Source organism: Coregonus lavaretus (genome assembly GCF_964263955.1).
Source record: "Coregonus lavaretus genome assembly, chromosome: 7".
Classification (NCBI taxonomy): domain Eukaryota; kingdom Metazoa; phylum Chordata; class Actinopteri; order Salmoniformes; family Salmonidae; genus Coregonus; species Coregonus lavaretus.
In genome coordinates, this window is record NC_139994.1 from 30,021,899 (window position 1) to 30,042,040 (window position 20,142).

The 20,142-nt window shown below is 46.2% G+C and overlaps 1 protein-coding gene across 1 annotated transcript in view; it reads right to left on the minus strand.

Annotated features, from left to right (window-relative positions):
* LOC311132772 (zinc finger MYM-type protein 4-like) overlaps positions 1-20,142 on the minus strand; it is a 38,361-nt gene that overhangs the window by 17,500 nt on the left and 719 nt on the right. The window contains exons 2-15 of the mRNA XM_084166078.1: positions 17,080-18,601; positions 16,690-16,824; positions 16,444-16,499; positions 15,329-15,490; positions 15,102-15,153; positions 14,321-14,591; positions 13,835-14,012; positions 13,500-13,703; positions 13,085-13,235; positions 12,870-12,985; positions 12,511-12,687; positions 10,564-10,714; positions 10,277-10,449; positions 681-831 (exon numbers count right to left, since the gene is read on the minus strand). Coding sequence (XP_084022204.1) covers positions 681-831; positions 10,277-10,449; positions 10,564-10,714; positions 12,511-12,687; positions 12,870-12,985; positions 13,085-13,235; positions 13,500-13,703; positions 13,835-14,012; positions 14,321-14,591; positions 15,102-15,153; positions 15,329-15,490; positions 16,444-16,499; positions 16,690-16,824; positions 17,080-18,601 — 3,499 coding nt within the window. The remainder of the gene's footprint in view (positions 1-680; positions 832-10,276; positions 10,450-10,563; positions 10,715-12,510; positions 12,688-12,869; positions 12,986-13,084; positions 13,236-13,499; positions 13,704-13,834; positions 14,013-14,320; positions 14,592-15,101; positions 15,154-15,328; positions 15,491-16,443; positions 16,500-16,689; positions 16,825-17,079; positions 18,602-20,142) is intronic.

Consider the following 20,142-nt stretch of genomic DNA (forward strand, 5'->3'; position numbering starts at 1 on the left):
CAGATGTTGTATGTATGGGGACAGAGGAAGGGGTAGTCACATAAAAAAATTATATCAACACCTATTATTTCACACAGAGTGAGTCCATATAACTTGTGATTTGTAAGCAACATTTTTACTTCTGGACTAATTTACACTTGCATAAACAAAGGGGGTGAATACTTATGCAACGACTATATTTCAGTTATTACATTTGTATTAATTTGTCAAAATGTGTAGAATTTTCTTTTCACTTTGACATTATGGAGTATTTTGTGTAGATCAATGTCAAAAAATTACAATTATATCTATTTTAATCCCACTTGGTAACGCAACAAAATGTGAAGAAAGTTCAAGGAGGTGTAGACTTTCTATAGGCACTGAGTATACCAAACATTAGAAACACCTTCCTAATATTGAGTTGCGCACCGCAATCCCCCCACCCCCCTCCCCCCCATTTTGACTCAATCTCAAGTAATTCCTATTTTTACCAGCAAAAGGTTTAAGGGGGGGGGACGACGACGACGACTCCAAGTCTGTATGACATTATGTGTACCTCTCTTTCCAAAACATGAGCTGTGGCAGGCAACACAATGACATGTTAAATATAAAGAAATAATCCAAAACACAGTGACATGATGAAACATTACACCCTATGATGAAACATTACAATGTGCTATAACATATTATATAAGTCCTACCCTTTTGGCCCTGGGGCTTGCCCTGGTTCTGGGTCTGCAGGCTGCAGAAGTCGAGCAGACACTGGAGGTTGCAAAAGTGCTTCACCTCGCCCAGCATCGGCAGGGTCTCAATCAGCTTCCCCTGGCGCTCACACGCGTCACACTTGGCCACCTGAGAAGCAAAAATCAAGATGTAGACATAGCAGTTAGAGTACCTCAGAGTAAGAATTTATATTTACATTTTAGTCATTTAGCAGACGCTCTTATCCAGAGCGACATACAGTTAGTCCATTCATCTTAAAGATAGCTAGTTGTGACAACCACATATCACAGTCATAGTAAGTAAATGTTTCCTCAAAGTAGCTATCAGCAAAGTCAGCGCTAGTAGGGGGGGTGGGAAGTAAAGTGAGAGTGTTAGTTCACAAAAGTTTCGTCTTTGAAGAGGTAGGGTTTCAGATGTTTTCAGAAGATTGGCAGGGACTCCGCTATCCTAGCTTCAGGGGGAAGCTGGTTCCACCATTGGGGTGCCAGGACAGAGAAGAGCTTGGAATGGGCTGAGCGGGAGCTGCCCTCCCGTAGGGGTGGGAAGGCCAAGAGACCAGAGGTGGCAGAATGGAGTGCTCGGGTTGGGGTGAAGGGTTTGAGCATAGCCTGAAGGTAAGGAGGAGCAGTTCCTCTTGCTGCTCCGTAAACAAGTACCATGGTCTTGTAGTGGATGCAAGTTTCCACCAGAAGCCAATAGAGTGTGGGGAGGAGCGGGGTGGCATGGAAGAACATGGGAAGGTTGAACACCAGGCAGGTTGCAGCATTCTGGATAAATTGAAGGGGTTTGATGGCACAAGCGGGGAGCCCAGCCAACAGCGAGTTGCAGTAGTCCAGACGGGAGATGGACTAGGACCTGTGCTGCTTCCTGTGTGAGGTAGGGTCGTACTCTAAGGATGTTGTAGAGAATGAACGAGTCACTGCTTTGATGTTTGCAGATAAAATACAGGGTGTTTTTCCTTAATATGCATACTACTGTGCTCCACACGCTCATGCGCCGAGTGCATTCTCTGACCACGTTCTCGAGTATGTTCTTGTGAGGAAGAGAGTGTGGAGAATGCATAAAACAATACATTTGACAAGCACTCTCACTCCCCCTACTGTATTACCTCACTCACCTCCCCATTCACTGAACCTTCTTCCAAGATACAGTGGGGGAAAAAAGTATTTAGTCAGCCACCAATTGTGCAAGTTCTTCCACTTAAAAAGATGAGAGAGGCCTGTAATTTTCATCATAGGTACACGTCAACTATGACAGACAAATTGAGAAAAAATAAGTATTTGGTCACCTACAAACAAGCAATATTTCTGGCTCTCACAGACCTGTATCTTCTTCTTTAAGAGGCTCCTCTGTCCTCCACTCGTTACCTGTATTAATGGCACCTGTTTGAACTTGTTATCAGTATAAAAGATACCTGTCCACAACCTCAAACAGTCACACTCCAAACTCCACTATGGCCAAGACCAAAGAGCTGTCAAAGGACACCAGAAACAAAATTGTAGACCTGCACCAGGCTGGGAAGACTGAATCTGCAATAGGTAAGCAGCTTGGTTTGAAGAAATCAACTGTGGGAGCAATTATTAGGAAATGGAATACATACAAGACCACTGATAATCTCCCTCAATCTGGGGCTCCACGCAAGATCTCACTCCGTGGGGTCAAAATGATCACAAGAACGGTGAGCAAAAATCCCAGAACCACACAGGGGGGACCTAGTGAATGACCTGCAGAGAGCTGGGACCAAAGTAACAAAGCCTACCATCAGTAACACACTACGCCGCCAGGGACTCAAATCCTGCAGTGCCAGACGTGTCCCCCTGCTTAAGCCAGTACATGTCCAGGCCCGTCTGAAGTTTGCTAGAGTGCATTTGGATGATCCAGAAGAGGATTGGGAGAATGTCATATGGTCAGATGAAACCAAAATATAACTTTTTGGTAAAAACTCAACTCATCGTGTTTGGAGGACAAAGAATGCTGAGTTGCATCCAAAGAACACCATACCTACTGTGAAGCATGGGGGTGGAAACATCATGCTTTGGGGCTGTTTTTCTGCAAAGGGACCAGGACGACTGATCCGTGTAAAGGAAAGAATGAATGGGGCCATGTATCGTGAGATTTTGAGTGAAAACCTCCTTCCATCAGCAAGGGCATTGAAGATAAAATGTGGCTGGATCTTTCAGCATGACAATGATCCCAAACCCACCGCCCGGGCAACGAAGGAGTGGCTTCGTAAGAAGCATTTCAAGGTCCTGGAGTGGCCTAGCCAGTCTCCAGATCTCAACCCCATAGAAAATCTTTGGAGGGAGTTGAAAGTCTGTGTAGCCCAGCGACAGCCCCAAAACATCACTGCTCTAGAGGAGATCTGCATGGAGGAATGGGCCAAAATACCAGCAACAGTGTGTGAAAACCTTGTGAAGACTTACAGAAAACGTTTGACCTGTGTCATTGCCAACAAAGGGTATATAACAAAGTATTGAGAAACTTTTGTTATTGACCAAATACTTATTTTCCACCATAATTTGCAAATAAATTCATTAAAAATCCTACAATGTGATTTTCTGGATTTTTTTCTTCTCATTTTGTCTGTCATAGTTGACGTGTACCTATGATGAAAATTACAGGCCTCTCTCATCTTTTTAAGTGGGAGAACTTGCACAATTGGTGGCTGACTAAATACTTTTTTCCCCCACTGTATACACAAAGCAAACGTTTTACTTCATAACTATCAGCTAGATATGTGAATCGTAATAATCTAGCTAGCCAGCTAGATAAACAGGCAAAAATGACCTAAAACTAATGTCATACAAGGTAGATGTACATTTTGTGGGTAGCTACCAATTCTTCATGGCTAGCTAGCCAGTTAGCCCTATTGATGTACCCATTCACTGAACCGTCTTCCAGCCAGGCCAACAATGGCAGTAGAAATTAAACAAGACATACACAAAGCAACCGTTTTACTTCATAACTGTCAGCTACAGTGCCTTCGGGAAAGTATTCAGACCCCTTGACTTTTTCCACATTTTGTTAGGTTACAGCCTTATTCTAAAATTGATTAAATTGTTTTCCCCCCCCATCAATCTACACACAATACCCCATAATGACAAAGCAAAAACAGGTTCAGAAATTTTTGCTAATTTATTAAAAATAAAATAACTGAAATATCTACATTTACATAAGTATTCAGACCCTTTACTCAGTACTTTGTTGAAGCACCTTTGGCAGCGATTACAGCATCAAGTCTTCTTGGGTATGACGCTACAAGCTTGGCACACCTGTATTTGGAGAGTTTCTCCCATTTTTCTCTGCAGATCCTCTCAAGCTCTGTCAGGTTGGATGGGGAGCGTTGCTGCACAGCCATTTTCAGGTCTCTTCAGAGATGTTTGATCAGGTTTAAGTCCGGGCTCTGGCTGGGTCACTCAATGACATTCAGAGACCTGTCCCGAAGCCACTCCTGCGTTGTCTTGGCTACGTGCTTAGGGTCATTGTCCTGTTGGAAGGTGAACCTTCGCCCCAGTCTGAGGTCCTGAGAGCTCTGGAGCAGGTTTTCGTCAAGGATCTCTCTGTACTTTGCGCCATTCATCTTTGCCTCGATCCTAACTAGTTTCCCAGTCCCAGTCCCGCTGAAAAACATCCCCACAGCATGATGCTACCACCACCATGCTTCACCATAGGGATGGTCCCAGGTTTCCTCCAGATGTGACGGTTGGCATTCAGGCCAAAGAGTTCAATCTTGGTTTCATCAGACCAGAGAATCTTGTTTTTCTCATGGTCTGAGAATCTTTAGGTGCCTTTTGGCAAACTCCAAGTGGGCTGTCATGTGCCTTTTACAGAGGAGTGGCTTCCGTCTGGCCACTCTACCATAAAGGCCTGATTGGTGGAGTGCTGCAGAGATGGGAGAACCTTCCAGAAGGACAACCATCTCCACAGAGGAACTCTAGAGCTCTGTCAGAGTGACCATCGGGTTCTTGGTCACCTCCCTGACCAAAACCCTTCCCCCCCGATTGCTCAGTTTGGCCGGGCGGCCAACTCTAAGAAGAGTCTTGGTGGTTCCAAACTTCTTCCATTTAAGAATGATGGAGGCCAATGTGTTCTTGGGGACCTTCAATGCTGCAGAAATGTTTTGGTACCCTTCCCCAGATCTGTGCCTCGACACAGATCCTGTCTCGGAGCTCTATAATTCCTTCGGCCTCATGGCTAGGTTTTTGCTCTGACATGCACTGTCAACTGTGGGACCTTATATAGACAGGTGTGTGCCTTTCCAAATCATGTCCAATCAATTGAATTTTACCACAGGTGAACTCCAATCAAGTTGTTGAAACATATCAAGGATGACAGGATGCACCTGAGCTCAATTTCGAGTCTCATACCAAAGGGTCTGAATACTTATGTAAATAAGGTATTTGTAAAAAAAATAGAATACATTTGCAAACATTTCTAAACACCTGTTTTCACTTTGTCATTATGGGGTATTGTGTGTAGATTGCTGAGGATATTTGTTATTTAATACATTTTAAAATAAGGCTGTAATGTAACCAAATGTGGAAAAAGTGAAGGGGTCTGAATACTTTCCGAAGGCACTGTATATGTGAATCATAATAATGTAGCTAACCAGATAGTTTAATAGGAAAAAAATGACCTAAAATGCATATTATGTCAATTCTTCGTGGCTATCTGGCTAGCTAACAGTACTAGTAGCTAGCCAGGTAGCCCTATTGACTTATTATTGGCTTGCGATCTACGGTAAGTAGGCAGGTAAAATGCTAAAATTATCACCTGGGTATCAGAAGGGGTGAAGGAGAAAAGTACTTGAGTTTCATCCTCATAGCAATGATAAGAAAGACCATGTGAGGATATGACGGAGCCAAGTGACTTGGTGTATAGAGAGAAGAGGGCCTAGATGCGAGCCCTGGGGGACACCAGTAGTGAGAGTGGTACAGACACAGATCCTCTCTATGTCACCTGGTAGGAGCGGCCTGCCAGGTAAGATGCAATCCAAGAGCGTGCAGAGCCTGAGACGCCAAGCCCTGAGGGTGGAAAGAGGATCTGATGGTTCATGGTGTCCAAGGCAGCAGACAGATCTAGGAGGATGAGAACAGAGGAGAGAGTCACCTTTGGCAGTGCGGAGAGCCGCCGTGACACAGAACAGCAGTCTCGGTTGAGTGACCCATCTTGAAGCCTGACTGGTTAGGGTCAAGAAGATAATTCTGAGAGAGATAGTTGGTCAGAGACAGCACGCTCAAGTGTTTTGGAAAGAAAAGAAAGGAGGGATACCGGTCTGCAGTTTGACGTCAGAGGAGTAGAGTGTTGGCTTTTTGAGGAGGGGAGTGACTCTGGCCATTTTGAAGTCTGAGGGGATGCAGCCAATGATCAGGAATGAGTTCATAAGGGAAGTGAGGAACGGGAGGTCTCCAGAGATGGTCTGGAGAAGGGAGGAGGGTATGGGGTCGAGCGGGCAGGTTGTCGGGCGGCCGGACCTTAATAGTCGTAGGATTTATAGGCGGAATGAATGAGGAACGGATGTCGTCAACTTTCTTTTCAAAGTGGTTGACAAACTCGTCCGCAGAGAGGGACGAGGGAGGGGGTGGAGGATTAAGGAGGGAGGAGAAGGTGGAAAAGAGTTTCCTAGGGTTAGAGACAGACACTTGAAATTTAGAGTGATAGAAAGAGGCTTTAGCAGTGGATACAGAGGAAGAGAAGGTAGAGAGGAGGAAGGGAAAGGATGATAGGCCCTCCGGAAGTTTAGTGTTCCTCCATTTTTGCTCAGCTGCCCGCAGCCCTGTTCTGTAAGCTTGCAATGAGTCCCTCAGCCACGGAGGCCCGTGCCGGTCGGGAGGAAAGGGGACAGTGCGAGTCATAGGATGCGGATAGGGAGGAGAGTAGGGTCGAAGATGCAAAATCAGGAGACACAAGGGAGAAGGATTTAGCAGAAGAGAGATTAGGATAGAAGTAGTGGGAGAGAAAGCGATGATTACAACGGTGCATGAACATCTGGGTAGGGGCTGAGTGGGTTGGAGGAAAGGGAGAAAGAAAAGGAAACAAAGTCATGATCAGAGACCTGGAGATGGGTTGCTGTGAGATTAGAAGGCAAACCGCCTCTAGTAAAGATGAGGTCAAGTGTATCGCCTGCCTTGTGAGGGACTGGGAGAGGGTGAGGTCAAAAGAGGCCTCCCGAATGGCGCAGCGGTCTAAGGCACTGATCAGTGCTAGAGGCGTCACTACAGATCCGGGTTCAATCCCGGACTGTGTCGCAGCAGGCCGCGAACGGGAGAACCATGAGGCTGCGCACAATTGGCCCAGCGTCGTCCGGGTTAGGGGAGGGTTTGGCCGGCTGGGATGTCCTTGTCCCATCGCGCTCTAGCGACTCCTTGTGGCGGCCGGGCGCATGCACGCTGGCTTCAGTCGCAAGCTGTACGGTGTTTCCTCCGACACATTGGTGGGGCTGGCTTCCGGGTTAAGCGAGCAGTGTGTCAAGAAGCAGTGCGGCTTGGTGGGGTCGTGTTTCGGAGGATGCATGGCTCTCGACCTTCGCCTATCCCGAGTCCGCACGGGAGTTGCAGTGATGGGACAAGACTGTAACTACCAGTTGGATATCACAAGGGGTAAAAAGTACAACCAAAACAATAAACTCAGCAAAAAAAGAAACGTCCTCTCACTGTCAACTGCATTTATTTTCAGCAAACTTAAAATGTGTAAATATTTGTATGACATAAGATTCAACAACAGACAAACTGAACAAGTTCCACAGACATGTGACTAACAGAAATTGAATAATGTGCCCCTGAACAAAAGTAACAGTCAGTATCTGGTGTGGCCACCAGCTGCATGAAGTACTGCAGTACATCTCCTCTTCATGGACTGCACCAGATTTGCAAGTTCTTGCTGTGAGATGTTACCCCACTCTTCCACCAAGGCACCTGCAAGCTCCCGGACATTTCTGGGGGGAATGGCCCTAGCCCTCACCCTCCGATCCAACAGGTCCCAGACGTGCACAATGGGTTTGAGATCCAGGCTCTTCGCTGGCCATGGCAGAACACTGACATTCCTGTCTTGCAGGAAATCACGCACAGAACGAGCAGTATGGCTGGTGGCACTGTCATGCTGGAGGGTCATGTCAGGATGATCCTGCAGGAAGGGTACCACATGAGGGAGGAGGACGTCTTCCCTGTAACGCACAGCGTTGAGATTGCCTGCAATGACAACAAGCTCAGTCTGATGATGCTGTGACACACCGCCCCAGACCATGACGGACCCTCCACCTCCAAATCAATTAAGCTCCAGAATACAGGCCTCGGTGTAACGCTCATTCCTTCGACGATAAATGTGAATCCGACCATCACCCCTGGTGAGACAAAACAGCGACTCGTCAGTGAAGAGCACTTTTTGCTAGTCCTGTCTGGTCCAGTGACGGTGGGTTTGTGCCCATAGGTGACGTTGTTGCCGGTGATTTATGATAAGGACCTGCCTTACAACAGGCCTACAAGCCCTCAGTCCAGCCTCTCTCAGCCTACTGTGGACAGTCTGAGCCCTGATGGAAGGATTGTGCGTTCCTGGTGTAACTCGAGCAGTTGTTGTTGCCATCCTGAACCTGTCCCGCAGGTGTGATGTTCGGATGTTCCGATCCTGTGCAGGTGTTGTTACACGTGGTCTGCCACTGCAAGGACGATCAGCTGTCCGTCCTGTCTCCCTGTAGCACTGTCTTGGGCGTCTCACAGTACGGACATTGCAATTTATTGCCCTGGCCACATCTGCAGTCCTCATGCCTCCTTGCAACATCCCTAAGATCCGTTCACGCAGATGAGCAGGGACCCTGGGCATCTTTCTTTTGGTGTTTTTCAGAGTCAGTAGAAAGGCCTCTTTAGTGTCCTACGTTTTCATAACTGTGACCTTAATTGCCTACCATCTGTAAGCTGTTAGTGTCTTAACGACCGTTCCACAGGTGCATGTTCATTAAATTGTTCATTGAACAAGCATGGGAAACAGTTTTAAACCCTTTACAATGAAGATATGTGAAGTTATTTGGATTTTTACAAATTATCTTTGAAAGACAGGGTCCTGAAAAAGGGACTTTTCTTTTTTTGCTGAGTTTATATAATAACAGAGGCAAGGAGAGGAAAGAGAGAATCGAAGGCAGACGTCGGGAGGTTGAAGTTGCCAAGTACGAAGAGCGGTGAGCCATCGTCAGGAAATTAGCTTATCAAGGTGTCAAGCTCATTGAGGAACTCTCTAAGGACACCTGGCGGGCGATAGATGACAACAATGTTAAGCTTGAGTGGACAAGTGACAGTGACAGCATGACATTTAAATGAGGAGATGGACAGGTGAGAGGGGGAGAAAAGAGAAAACCTCCACTTAGGAGAAATTAGTAGCCCTGTGCCACCACCGCGATGACCAGATGCTCTCGGGCTGTGAGGGAAAATGTAGTCAGATGAAGAGAGAGCAGCTGGAGGGGCAGTGTTCTCTGGGGTGATCCATGTCTCAGTCAGGGCCAAAAACTCAAAGGACTTAAGGGCAGCATCGGCTGAGATGAACTCTGCATTGTTGACCCCAGTTCGGCTGTTCCAAACACTGCCAGAGAACAGGAATTCCACAGAGTACCCACAGTTAACTCCTGAGTGGCGCAGTGGTCTAAGGCACTGCATCGCAGTGCTAACTGTGCCACTAGAGATCCTGGTTCGAATCCAGGCTCTGTCGCAGCCGGCCGCGACCGGGAGACTCATGGGCGGCGCACAATTGGCCCAGCGTTGTCCAGGGTAGGGGAGGGAATGGCCGGCAGGGATGTAGCTCAGTTGATAGAGCATGGCGTTTGCAACGCCAGGGTTGTGGGTTCGATTCCCACGGGGGGCCAGTATAAAAAATAATAATAATATGTATTCACTAACTGTAAGTCGCTCTGGATAAGAGCGTCTGCTAAATGACTAAAATGTAAATGTAAATGTACCCTGCGCGCACAACCTAAATTAGAAGGGTTGCAGCCAAGGGGTGGGGTGCGTCTGTAAAGCCTACAGTGAGAGGAGCAAACAGGTACAGAAAACACACACACATAGATGCCAAAGAGCAAAATGAGATCTGAAAATAACCAGGTAAGATATTCGTGAGAGTGGTGTGGAGCCTTCCTCGCTTTCCATCCTCGAATAACTCGGCAGAACAAAGAACCGTCTTTGTTTCGGCGGCGGTCTTAGTTTTGCGACGAGACCGCCGCTGACACGACCGCCGTTTACAGCTGCCGCTGAGAAAACAGGGGAGACTGAAGTACTAATACTAATTGCCCTGCAAACAGCTATTCCCACTGCCATATAGGATGTACCATTTGGAAAGTTCAATTAATTCACTCATCATGTGGTTTCGTATCCCTACCTTCTTCCTTCCACCTGCACTAATATGAGAGAACTGTACAACAATCTAAACAAAATGTCTGGTATTCTTTTCAGACAAGTCTTCTACAAAAGTTTGTATTTAAGCCGTTTCAGATCAAAAGAAAAGGAGATAAACACCGACAGAAGACTGCTTCTAAGTATTGAGCCTCATTGAGCCCTAGGTGTCTTGTTCAGTTCCTTAGCATGGTTCCTTCCTTTACCTGGCAGAAGAGCAGGGTGTAGTGGGACTTGCACTCGTCCGAGCAGAACTCCTCCATCTTGCCTCCGTACTGGCCTGTGATGGCCTTCTGCGCGGTGGAGGCGCAGTAGGCACAGTTTCTGCAGTGTTTCCCCCAGCGCTTGGTCAGGTCGTGCTTGTAGAGCAGCTTACAGCCTGGGTATGGAGGAGAGAAGAGGGAGAGACAGGGAAATGGGTCTTTATTCACCAAGGTGCGAACTCCTGTAAGTAGCAGGCCTATTAAAGACATGTATGGATCTCCCTCCTCACCTTCGCTGCAGAAGCTGTAGTCCCTCTTGTTGATTCTCTTGACCTCCTTGGCTGGCTTCTCAATCTTGCAGTACTCGCAGCGCGCCATCTCGTAGTTGATCTTTCTGTACTCCTCAGAGCAATTTACTGAACAGAGGAATACCATCTTATCCTGTAGGGTTGCAGACATACATTAAATCAATTATATAGCAGCATTAACCGAGGTTGTCAACATAAATAGAGGGGATTTGTGTTTGTGAGAGGGAGAGTGTGAGTTCAACAAAATGGAGGAAGAGGGAAACGCAAAAAGAAAAGTGACAGAATGAGATAGATAGAGAGAGAAATTAAATACCATATACAGTGGGGAAAAAAAGTATTTAGTCAGCGACCAATTGTGCAAGTTCTCCCACTTAATAAGATGAGAGAGGCCTGTAATTTTCATCATAGGTACACGTCAACTATGACAGACAAAATGAGAAAAACAAATCCAGAAAATCACATTGTAGGATTTTTAATCAATTTATTTGCAAATTATGGTGGAAAATAAGTATTTGGTCAATAACAAAAGTTTCTCAATACTTTGTTATATACCCTTTGTTGGCAATGACACAGGTCAAACGTTTTCTGTAAGTCTTCACAAGGTTTTCACACACTGTTGCTGGTATTTTGGCCCATTCCTCCATGCAGATCTCCTCTAGAGCAGTGATGTTTTGGGGCTGTCGCTGGGCAACAAAGACTTTCAACTCCCTCCAAAGATGTTCTATGGGGTTGAGATCTGGAGACTGGCTAGACCACTCCAGGACCTTGAAATGCTTCTTACGAAGCCACTCCTTCGTTGCCCGGGCGGTGTGTTTGGGATCATTGTCATGCTGAAAGACCCAGCCACGTTTCATCTTCAATGCCCTTGCTGATGGAAGGAGGTTTTCACTCAAAATCTCACGATACATGGCCCCATTCATTCTTTCCTTTACATGGATCAGTCGTCCTGGTCCCTTTGCAGAAAAACAGCCCCAAAGCATGATGTTTCCAACCCCATGCTTCACAGTAGGTATGGTGTTCTTTGGATGCAACTCAGCATTCTTTGTCCTCCAAACACGACGAGTTGAGTTTTTACCAAAAAGTTATATTTTGGTTTCATCTGACCATATGACATTCTCCCAATCCTCTTCTGGATCATCCAAATGCACTCTAGCAATCTTCAGATGGGCCTGGACATGTACTGGCTTAAGCAGGGGGACACGTCTGGCACTGCAGGATTTGAGTCCCTGGCGGCGTAGTGTGTTACTGATGGTAGGCTTTGTTACTTTGGTCCCAGCTCTCTGCAGGTCATTCACTAGGTCCCCCTGTGTGGTTCTGGGATTTTTGCTCACCGTTCTTGTGATCATTTTGACCCCACGGGGTGAGATCTTGCATGGAGCCCCAGATCGAGGGAAATTATCAGTGGTCTTGTATGTCTTTCATTTCCTAATAATTGCTCCCACAGTTGATTTCTTCAAACCAAGCTGCTTACCTATTGCAGATTCAGTCTTCCCAGCCTGGTGCATTTCTACAATTTTGTTTCTGGTGTCCTTTGACAGCTCTTTGGTCTTGGCCATAGTGGATTTTGGAGTGTGACTGTTTGAGGTTGTGGACAGGTGTCTTTTATACTGATAACAAGTTCAAACAGGTGCCATTAATACAGGTAACGAGTGGAGGACAGAGGAGCCTCTTAAAGAAGAAGTTACAGGTCTGTGAGAGCCAGAAATCTTGCTTGTTTGTAGGTGACCAAATACTTATTTTCCACCATAATTTGCAAATAAATTCATAAAAAATCCTACAATGTGATTTTCTAGAAATAAAAATCTCAATTTGTCTGTCATAGTTGACGTGTACCTATGATGAAAATTACAGGCCTCTCTCATCTTTTTAAGTGGGAGAACTTGCACAATTGGTGGCTGACTAAATACTTTTTTTCCCCACTGTAGGTACCTTGAACTGAATGAGCTCGGGCTTGGAGGAGAAGAGGCGGTGGCACTGGAAGCAGGGCAGTCTGGTCCCTTGGGATCCCCGGTCCCTGGTCTGGGCCGGGGCCGCGGGGGGAGCTGTGGTCCCTGTGCTCGGGGCCACGTTCATCTGACTCTGGGTGTTGCTCTTATTGAACTGATCCTACAGGCCACAGAAATATTATAACATTGTAGTGTCAGTGCAGGACAGCAAAGTACAGCGTACATGGGTATGTTTTATAAACAAAGCGTAAAATATCAAAAGTAAGTGTTATTAGAGCCGCAATTAATATCATTGAAGGTCATTAAGTTGCCGTCCTTTCAATATTTCTACTCTTAAGTTACCTGAAAGGTGACGACACAGTTCATGGTGCAGAAGTTCCGGATGGAGCCGTCCGACATGGCCAGGTGGAAGGAGGGCACCGTCTTCTGACCACAAGCGTTGCACTCTACCTGAGCACCTGGGTTGACACGAAAGAAGGAGAGTGCATGTGAGTGAGTGAGTGAGTGAGTGAGAGAGTAAGGTGTATATGTTGCAGAGGTGGTTAGCCTAGCTATACCTGAGGAGCTGACGGTCTGTACTTTGTGGGCTGTAACACAGCCAGTAGAGCAGAACATCTCCAGCTTGCCGTCAGAGTCGGCGCTCTCAACCATCTCCACCGGTGCGCGGAAGTTGCGGCACATAGTACATGCCACATGCTTCTTAGCTTTCTGAAAAAACCAGACCGACCACAAAGGGAGAGTGAGTGACTTCTTTTGCTTGCATTAACTTACAGGTAGATGGTTCTTACGTACTGGAGGAGAAGATCCAAGGTCCCTCCCTCGGACCTCCTCCTCCTCCGAACAGCTTTGAGAGGAATTGAGAAAACAAGGGTGGCGGAAGCAATGATTTGACAGATCGTAACGTTTTTAGAAACATCCCTAGTTACAGTCCAACAGCTTCTTCTGACTGCATCTCAAGGATCAGATTCGTACCTGTTTGAAGGTGGTGACACAGCCGGCGCTGCAGAAGGTCTTATTGACCCCCTGCACGACCAGCACGGTGACCTTGCCGTAGCAGTAGTTGTTGCAGCTCTGACAGCTGTTCATGGACAGCTTGTTGGTGGAGCGGAAGCGCGTGAAGCACACCTCACTGCACAGCCTGTGCATGCTGCCCTGGAAGATCACCTCGTGTTTACTCTGTGTGGGAGAGAACAAGGAGCAGATTGTTCACTTCCCTGTCAGCTCTGACATCACCACTTTTATATTGCCAATGTTGTTACTCCTAGCGACTACCACACTGACACACTCAAAGACCATAAGTCCCTTACAATGCAGGCCTTCTTGCACATGCTGCACTTGATGGCCCCAGTCATGGTGGTGAGGGTGGAGACTGCAGTGTTCCTCTTGAAGTTGAATGAGGAGAGGCAGGTCTGGCTACAGAAGTCCTTCACCGTGCCCATGGTGTCCACAGGAGCTGTGATCACGTCCTTGGGGTTAGCAATCTCCCTGGGGGGGGGGGTGATAAGTTCATAACAACATAATTGATCTATAAACATATTTTTCTTTACAGTCAGTTAGCTCACAGTGCTTTACATTTAAATGCATGTGGAAAAAGGTAGCACAGTGGAAGTAAATGTGAATCGAGTTGGGATAGTTTGGTCAAAACCTTTGGAAACAGTTTGGAATATATTCACAGGAGAACAATAAATTACAGTTTAGCAATGTCAGAAGGCTTCTTATTTTACATTCATTTATCTTTCCTTAATTCATTATCTACATAGCTACTCCATTGACATGACAACAGCAGGACTCACTTGAGGCAGTAGTGGCAGGGTTTCTTGGCCGGGCCGGGGGCAGTCATCTTGACGACGGGCGGGGGGCTGTAGGAGGTGAGGCAGGACGTGGAGCAGAAGAGGTCCGAGGAGCCCTTCCTCTGGTAGGCTGTTTGGCCCTTCAGCAACACCTTGTTACAGGCCGAACAGGCCACCCGCATAGCCATGGGGATCAGCGGAGGGATGGAGGAGGAGGCCGGGGCCAAGGCAGGCATTGCAGTCTTGGAGAGGGCGGCTACTGGCGTGGATGTGGCTGTGGATAATAGAGGGAGAGGGATGAGAGGATGGGTGGAGATTGAGGGAAGGGGGTATGAGAGAAATGTATCATCTGTAAGGTGGTAGTCAGTCAAATGTTGCTCTTTGAGAGCCTGCAGTAGACTATAAAGATCCAGTCCACAGCCCAGACATTTTTCTGCAATGGAAATACTTGTGCGTGCCGCCTCAGCATTTTTTCAGGTTGAGATGTCAATCAAATTTTGGGGATGTTAAAAACGCTTTCCATGTAAACTTTAACGCCTAAAACCAGATATAAAGTATGTAGAAAAGATAATGTACGTATATTTTTTTAAGAACAATCTTTGAGAACTATCAATCACCAAAATAAAAGCTAGACATGCCGTTTTTGCCCTAGCACTACACACTTGATTCCACTAACCATTTGGGTCCCGAGGACCATGATTAAGAAACACTCCCTTAGAGGTTTGACCGTTGAGCGACCACTAATGTGTACTGATGTGCACAAATATCAAAGTGCCCTACTCACCGATTAGGGTAGGGGCGCCGCCCACAGAGAAGACGTTACTGATTTTCAACTCCTGTAAATAACAAAAAGGTGACATACATTTAACATGCACACAGGATTCAGGATTTGGGTTCAAATACACACACAGCTTGAACTATATGCATTGATGTCAATAGACAACTTTTATGTAACTCAGACAATAGAAATGTCCAGTTAAAACTTGGCCAGTGAGTTTAGAGATGCCGTACCTCTGCTGCGTCTGGTTCATCCTTGACGCCCTCTGTGAGGACTGCTGGAGCCAGGGCCTGATCATACTCCTCATCTACTGGCTCATCTTTCACCTTCACCATGGAGATGGTGTCAGCGCTGGTGGACACAGGCTCTGCTGTCGGCTGGGCAGACTGGGCTGACTGCAGAGAACATTGAACAACAGCATGTAACATTCAATAAGAATTGTAGATGGAATCATGTGAGTTAACGTGAATGGTTACAGGCAGTGGCGGCTCCTGAAAAAATTCTCAGGGGGGGCAATTTTTCTGATGATTTAGGTGACCTACACACATTTTAAAAAAGATATGTCCAGCAACAACATGAAGACAGGGGCAGCATATAAGTCAATACCAGAAGCATTTATTGACTGATCTCAAAAGTGTTGGCTTACAAAAGCAACATAAGTTATCACAGTAAAAATTATCAAGGGTGTTCTTTCACATTCCTCAACACTGCATAAACAATATGCATTTCCATAAAACACCTCATCTAATTGTGCCACAAAGTTGACAAGTCCAAGAAAAATACCAGGGTTGGTGGAGCCCTCAGTTTAATCTTTGCCTCGCAAAGCTAACTCAAACACTCCGCAAAACTTCACACACTGGATTAGCCGGCTGAGGATGTGGCGGTTCTTGCTAACCTCATCGTTGTGGCGGCGGACAGCTAGCCTGTATCCCTCATCCAGTTGAGTGGCAATGTTCACTCTCCCCAAAGCAGACAATCTCAAACAGCTATCCATGTGGGTCTTTGACAGCTCATGTTTCTTAATCTTTTCTGAAAGATGGTGCATGTCCGTTACACCAGTCGCTGTCCAAGCGTTGCTGTCTGCCGTGCCGCCTTCAGGGTGAAAGAGTAAGCAGGGGTAGCAGAAGACTGCATTAGCTACATCGCAGCCTGCTAGCCAGGTTTTTCGTTCGTACCAATTTTTGGAAAATCCTCGGGTGTAGGACTTTCCCCCTTTAGTAGAAACCTGTTGAATTATTAAATTTGGTCTGGGAGGTCCTAATTGTTTCGTTGCCAATTTATCTTGATTTGTTCGCCGACAAAAAGGAACTTCTTTCAAAGAGACAATCGAGTTGCACTGGACACTCACAACTTTGACTGGCTGTCCTGCCACTCCATTCTCCAGCCCTGCAGGACTGCCAGTGCCTGCAGAAAAACAAGCAACAGGTAATTCAGCTTGAGAATTTATTTTATTAAATTTTTTTACTGCAGTGTACTCATTAGCATCTGAATATTATGAGGGACCACACTAACGTTCAAGTATTCGGGTCATGTCTGAACATTATACAACTAAAAAGACTGTATATTCCAAAGACTGACTCTTGTGGCCTCTCACCTTTTCTGTTCTGAGGGAGAATAGCTTCGCTAGAGGTGGGACTGGGGTGAAACGGTTTGACATCTTCAGAATGGTCCTGCTCCATTAGTGGAGCCTCCTCAAAGCTGGTCTGCTCAGCAGGTTGCTCTGTGTCCTCTGTCATGGAGACAATGTTTGAGAGGTGGGATAGTGTGAATAAGGTGACGTGTTTGAACTTTGAGGACTTTCGACACTGGGGCTTTCCAGCAACAATGGAGTGTCATGCAAGACAGCAAAATAGGGTAGCATCACACCCGTAAAACAAACAAATTCAACCTGAAGAAATTAATTCAGCAAACTACGGAAACAATTGATCATCCTGATCCTAAACTTGTATAGCCAACAAAAAGATGCAGGCAGCAGTCTTATTACCTGTATCCACAATAGAAGGCATGGAATCAGTGTTGTCCACTTGTCCGGTCTTGCTGGGCTCCTCAATCTGCTTCTCTGTCAGTGCATCGGTCCCGGTGTCCATCTTCTCCACCTCATCCCCATGATCCAGGGAGTTGCTGCTAAAAGAGTCCATGTCACTTCCCTCTTCCACAGCAGTTGTTACAGGCATCCCCTCCAAGTTGTCTTCCTCCTGTTTCTGGTCATCCTCCACTTTGATAGCATTGACCTCCATCTCATCATCAGCATCCACTACTCCCATGTCCAGGGGTATGTCTGTGCTGTCTGTTTCTCCGTTAGTCTGTGAAGCATTTGTATTGCCTGTTTCTTCCACAGTCTGGGGTGCATCTGTACCAACTGTTTCTCCGACTGTCTGTGAAGCATCTACACTGGCTGTTTCTCTTTCCGTCTGTGAAGCATCTACACTGGCTGTTTCTCTTTCCGTCTGTGAAGCATCTACACTGGCTGTTTCTCTTTCCGTCTGTGAAGCATCTACACTGGCTGTTTCTCTTTCCGTCTGTGAAGCATCTACACTGGCTGTTTCTCTTTCCGTCTGTGAAGCATCTACACTGGCTGTTTCTCTTTCCGTCTGTGAAGCATCTACACTTGCTGTTTCTCTTTCCGTCTGTGAAGCATCTACACTGGCTGTTTCTCTTTCCGTCTGTGAAGCATCTACACTGGCTGTTTCTCTTTCCGTCTGGGAAGCATCTACACTGGCTGTTTCTCTTTCCGTCTGTGAAGCATCTACACTGGCTGTTTCTCTTTCCGTCTGGGAAGCATTTACACTGACTGTTTCTCTTTCCGTCTGTGAAGCATCTACACTGGCTGTTTCTCTTTCCTTATGTGAAGCATCTACACTGGCTGTTTCTCTTTCTGTCTGTGGAGCATCTACACTGACTGTTTCTCTTTCCGTCTGTGAAGCATCTACACTGGCTGTTTCTCTTTCCGTCTGTGAAGCATCTACACTGGCTGTTTCTCTTTCCGTCTGTGAAGCATCTACACTGGCTGTTTCTCTTTCCGTCTGTGAAGCATCTACACTGACTGTTTCTCTTTCCGTCTGTGAAGCATCTACACTAGCTGTTTCTCTTTCCGTCTGTGAAGCATCTACACTGGCTGTTTCTCTTTCTGTCTGTGAAGCATCTACACTGGCTGTTTCTCTTTCCTTCTGTGAAGCATCTACACTGACTGTTTCTCTTTCTGTCTGTGAATCCTCTTTACTGGACGTTTCTCCCACAGTCAGCGAGGCATCTGTTTTTACCGTTTCTTCCACTGTCTTTGAATCCTCTGCATAGGTTTCCTTCACAGTTTCTGAATTACCAGCATCCCCTGCCCCGTCTATAGTTGAGGAGGTACTTGCACTGACTGCATTGGTAGCATCATCCCTACTGTTTCCATCTGCCGAGGCTGTGGGTGCATTGCTGTGTGATGCTCCAGGGTGCACGGAATCCATTGCTGCTCCAGCCTGAGATGGCTTCTCAATCTCCTGGTTTGGCTCTCCTGTATGCTGAGTTCAGACAATATTCTATTAGTAATGGTCCTATAAGTAGGGCCCTGAGTTTTCCCTTACCACGTGACCTGACCAGGAAAAAGTCAAGAACCATGAGGGAAATGTCCAACTCATGCTTGCAATTAAATACCAACTTGGTGAGAACCAAATAGAACCAAGTTTGAGCGTGCAGTGTTTGTTTAAGTTTGTTGATTTTCTTGCACGGGAAATAAAGGGGAGGGTCGACATACAGTTGAAGTTTACATACACCTTAGCCAAATACATTTCATCTCAGTTTTTCACAATTCCTGACATTTAATCCTAGTAAAAATTCCCTGTCTTAGGTCAGTTAGGATCACCACTTTATTTGAAGAATGTGAAAATGTCAGAATAATAGTAGAGAGAATGATTTATTACAGCTTTTATTTCTTTCATCACATTCCCAGTGGGTCAGAAGTTTACATACACTCAATTAGTATTTGGTAGCATTGCCTTTAAATTGTTTAACTTGGGTCAAACGTTTCAGGTAGCCTTCCACAAGCTTCCCACAATAAGTTGGGTGAATTTTGGCCCATTCCTCCTGACAGAGCTGGTGTAACTGAGTCAGGTTTGTAGGCCTCCTTGCTCGCACACGCCTTTTCAGTTCTGCCCACAAATGTTCCATAGAAATGAGGTCAGGGCTTTGTGATGGCCACTCCATTACCTTGACTTTGTTGTCCTTAAGCCATTTTGCCACAACTTTGGAAGTATGCTTGGGGTCATGGTCGAATTGGAAGACCCATTTGCGACTATTGCCATCTATTTTGTGAAGTGCACCAGTCCCTCCTGCAGCAAAGCACCCCCACAGCATGATGCTGCCACCCCCGTGCTTCACAGTTGGGATGGTGTTCTTCGGCTTGCAAACGTACCCCTTTTTCCTCCAAACATAACGATGGTCATTATGGCCAAACAGTTATATTTTTGTTTCATCAGACCAGAGGACATTTCTCCAAAAAGTACAATCTTTGTCCCCATGTGCAGTTGCAAACCATAGTCTGGCTTTTTTATGGCGGTTTTGGAGCAGCGGCTTCTTCCTTGCTGAGCGGCCTTTCAGGTTATGTCGATATAGGACTCGTTTTACTGTGGATATAGATACTTTTGTACCTGTTTCCTCCAGCATCTTCACAAGTTCCTTTACTGTTGTTCTGGGATTGATTTGCACTTTTCACACCAAAGTACGTTCATCTCTAGGAGACAGAATGCGTCTCCTTCCTGAGCGGTATGATGGCTGCGTGGTCCCATGGTGTTTATACTTGCGTGCTATTGTTTGTACAGATGAACGTGGAACCTTCAGCCGTTTGGAAATTGCTCCCAAGGATGAACCAGACTTGTGGAGGTCTACCATTTTCTTTCTGAGGTCTTGGCTGATTTCTTTTGATTTTCCCATGATGTCAAGCAAAGAGGCACTGAGTTTGAAGGTAGGCCTTGAAATACATCCAAAGGTACACCTCCAATTGACTCAAATTATGTCAATTAGCCTATCAGAAGCTTCTAAAGCCATGACATCATTTTCTGTAATT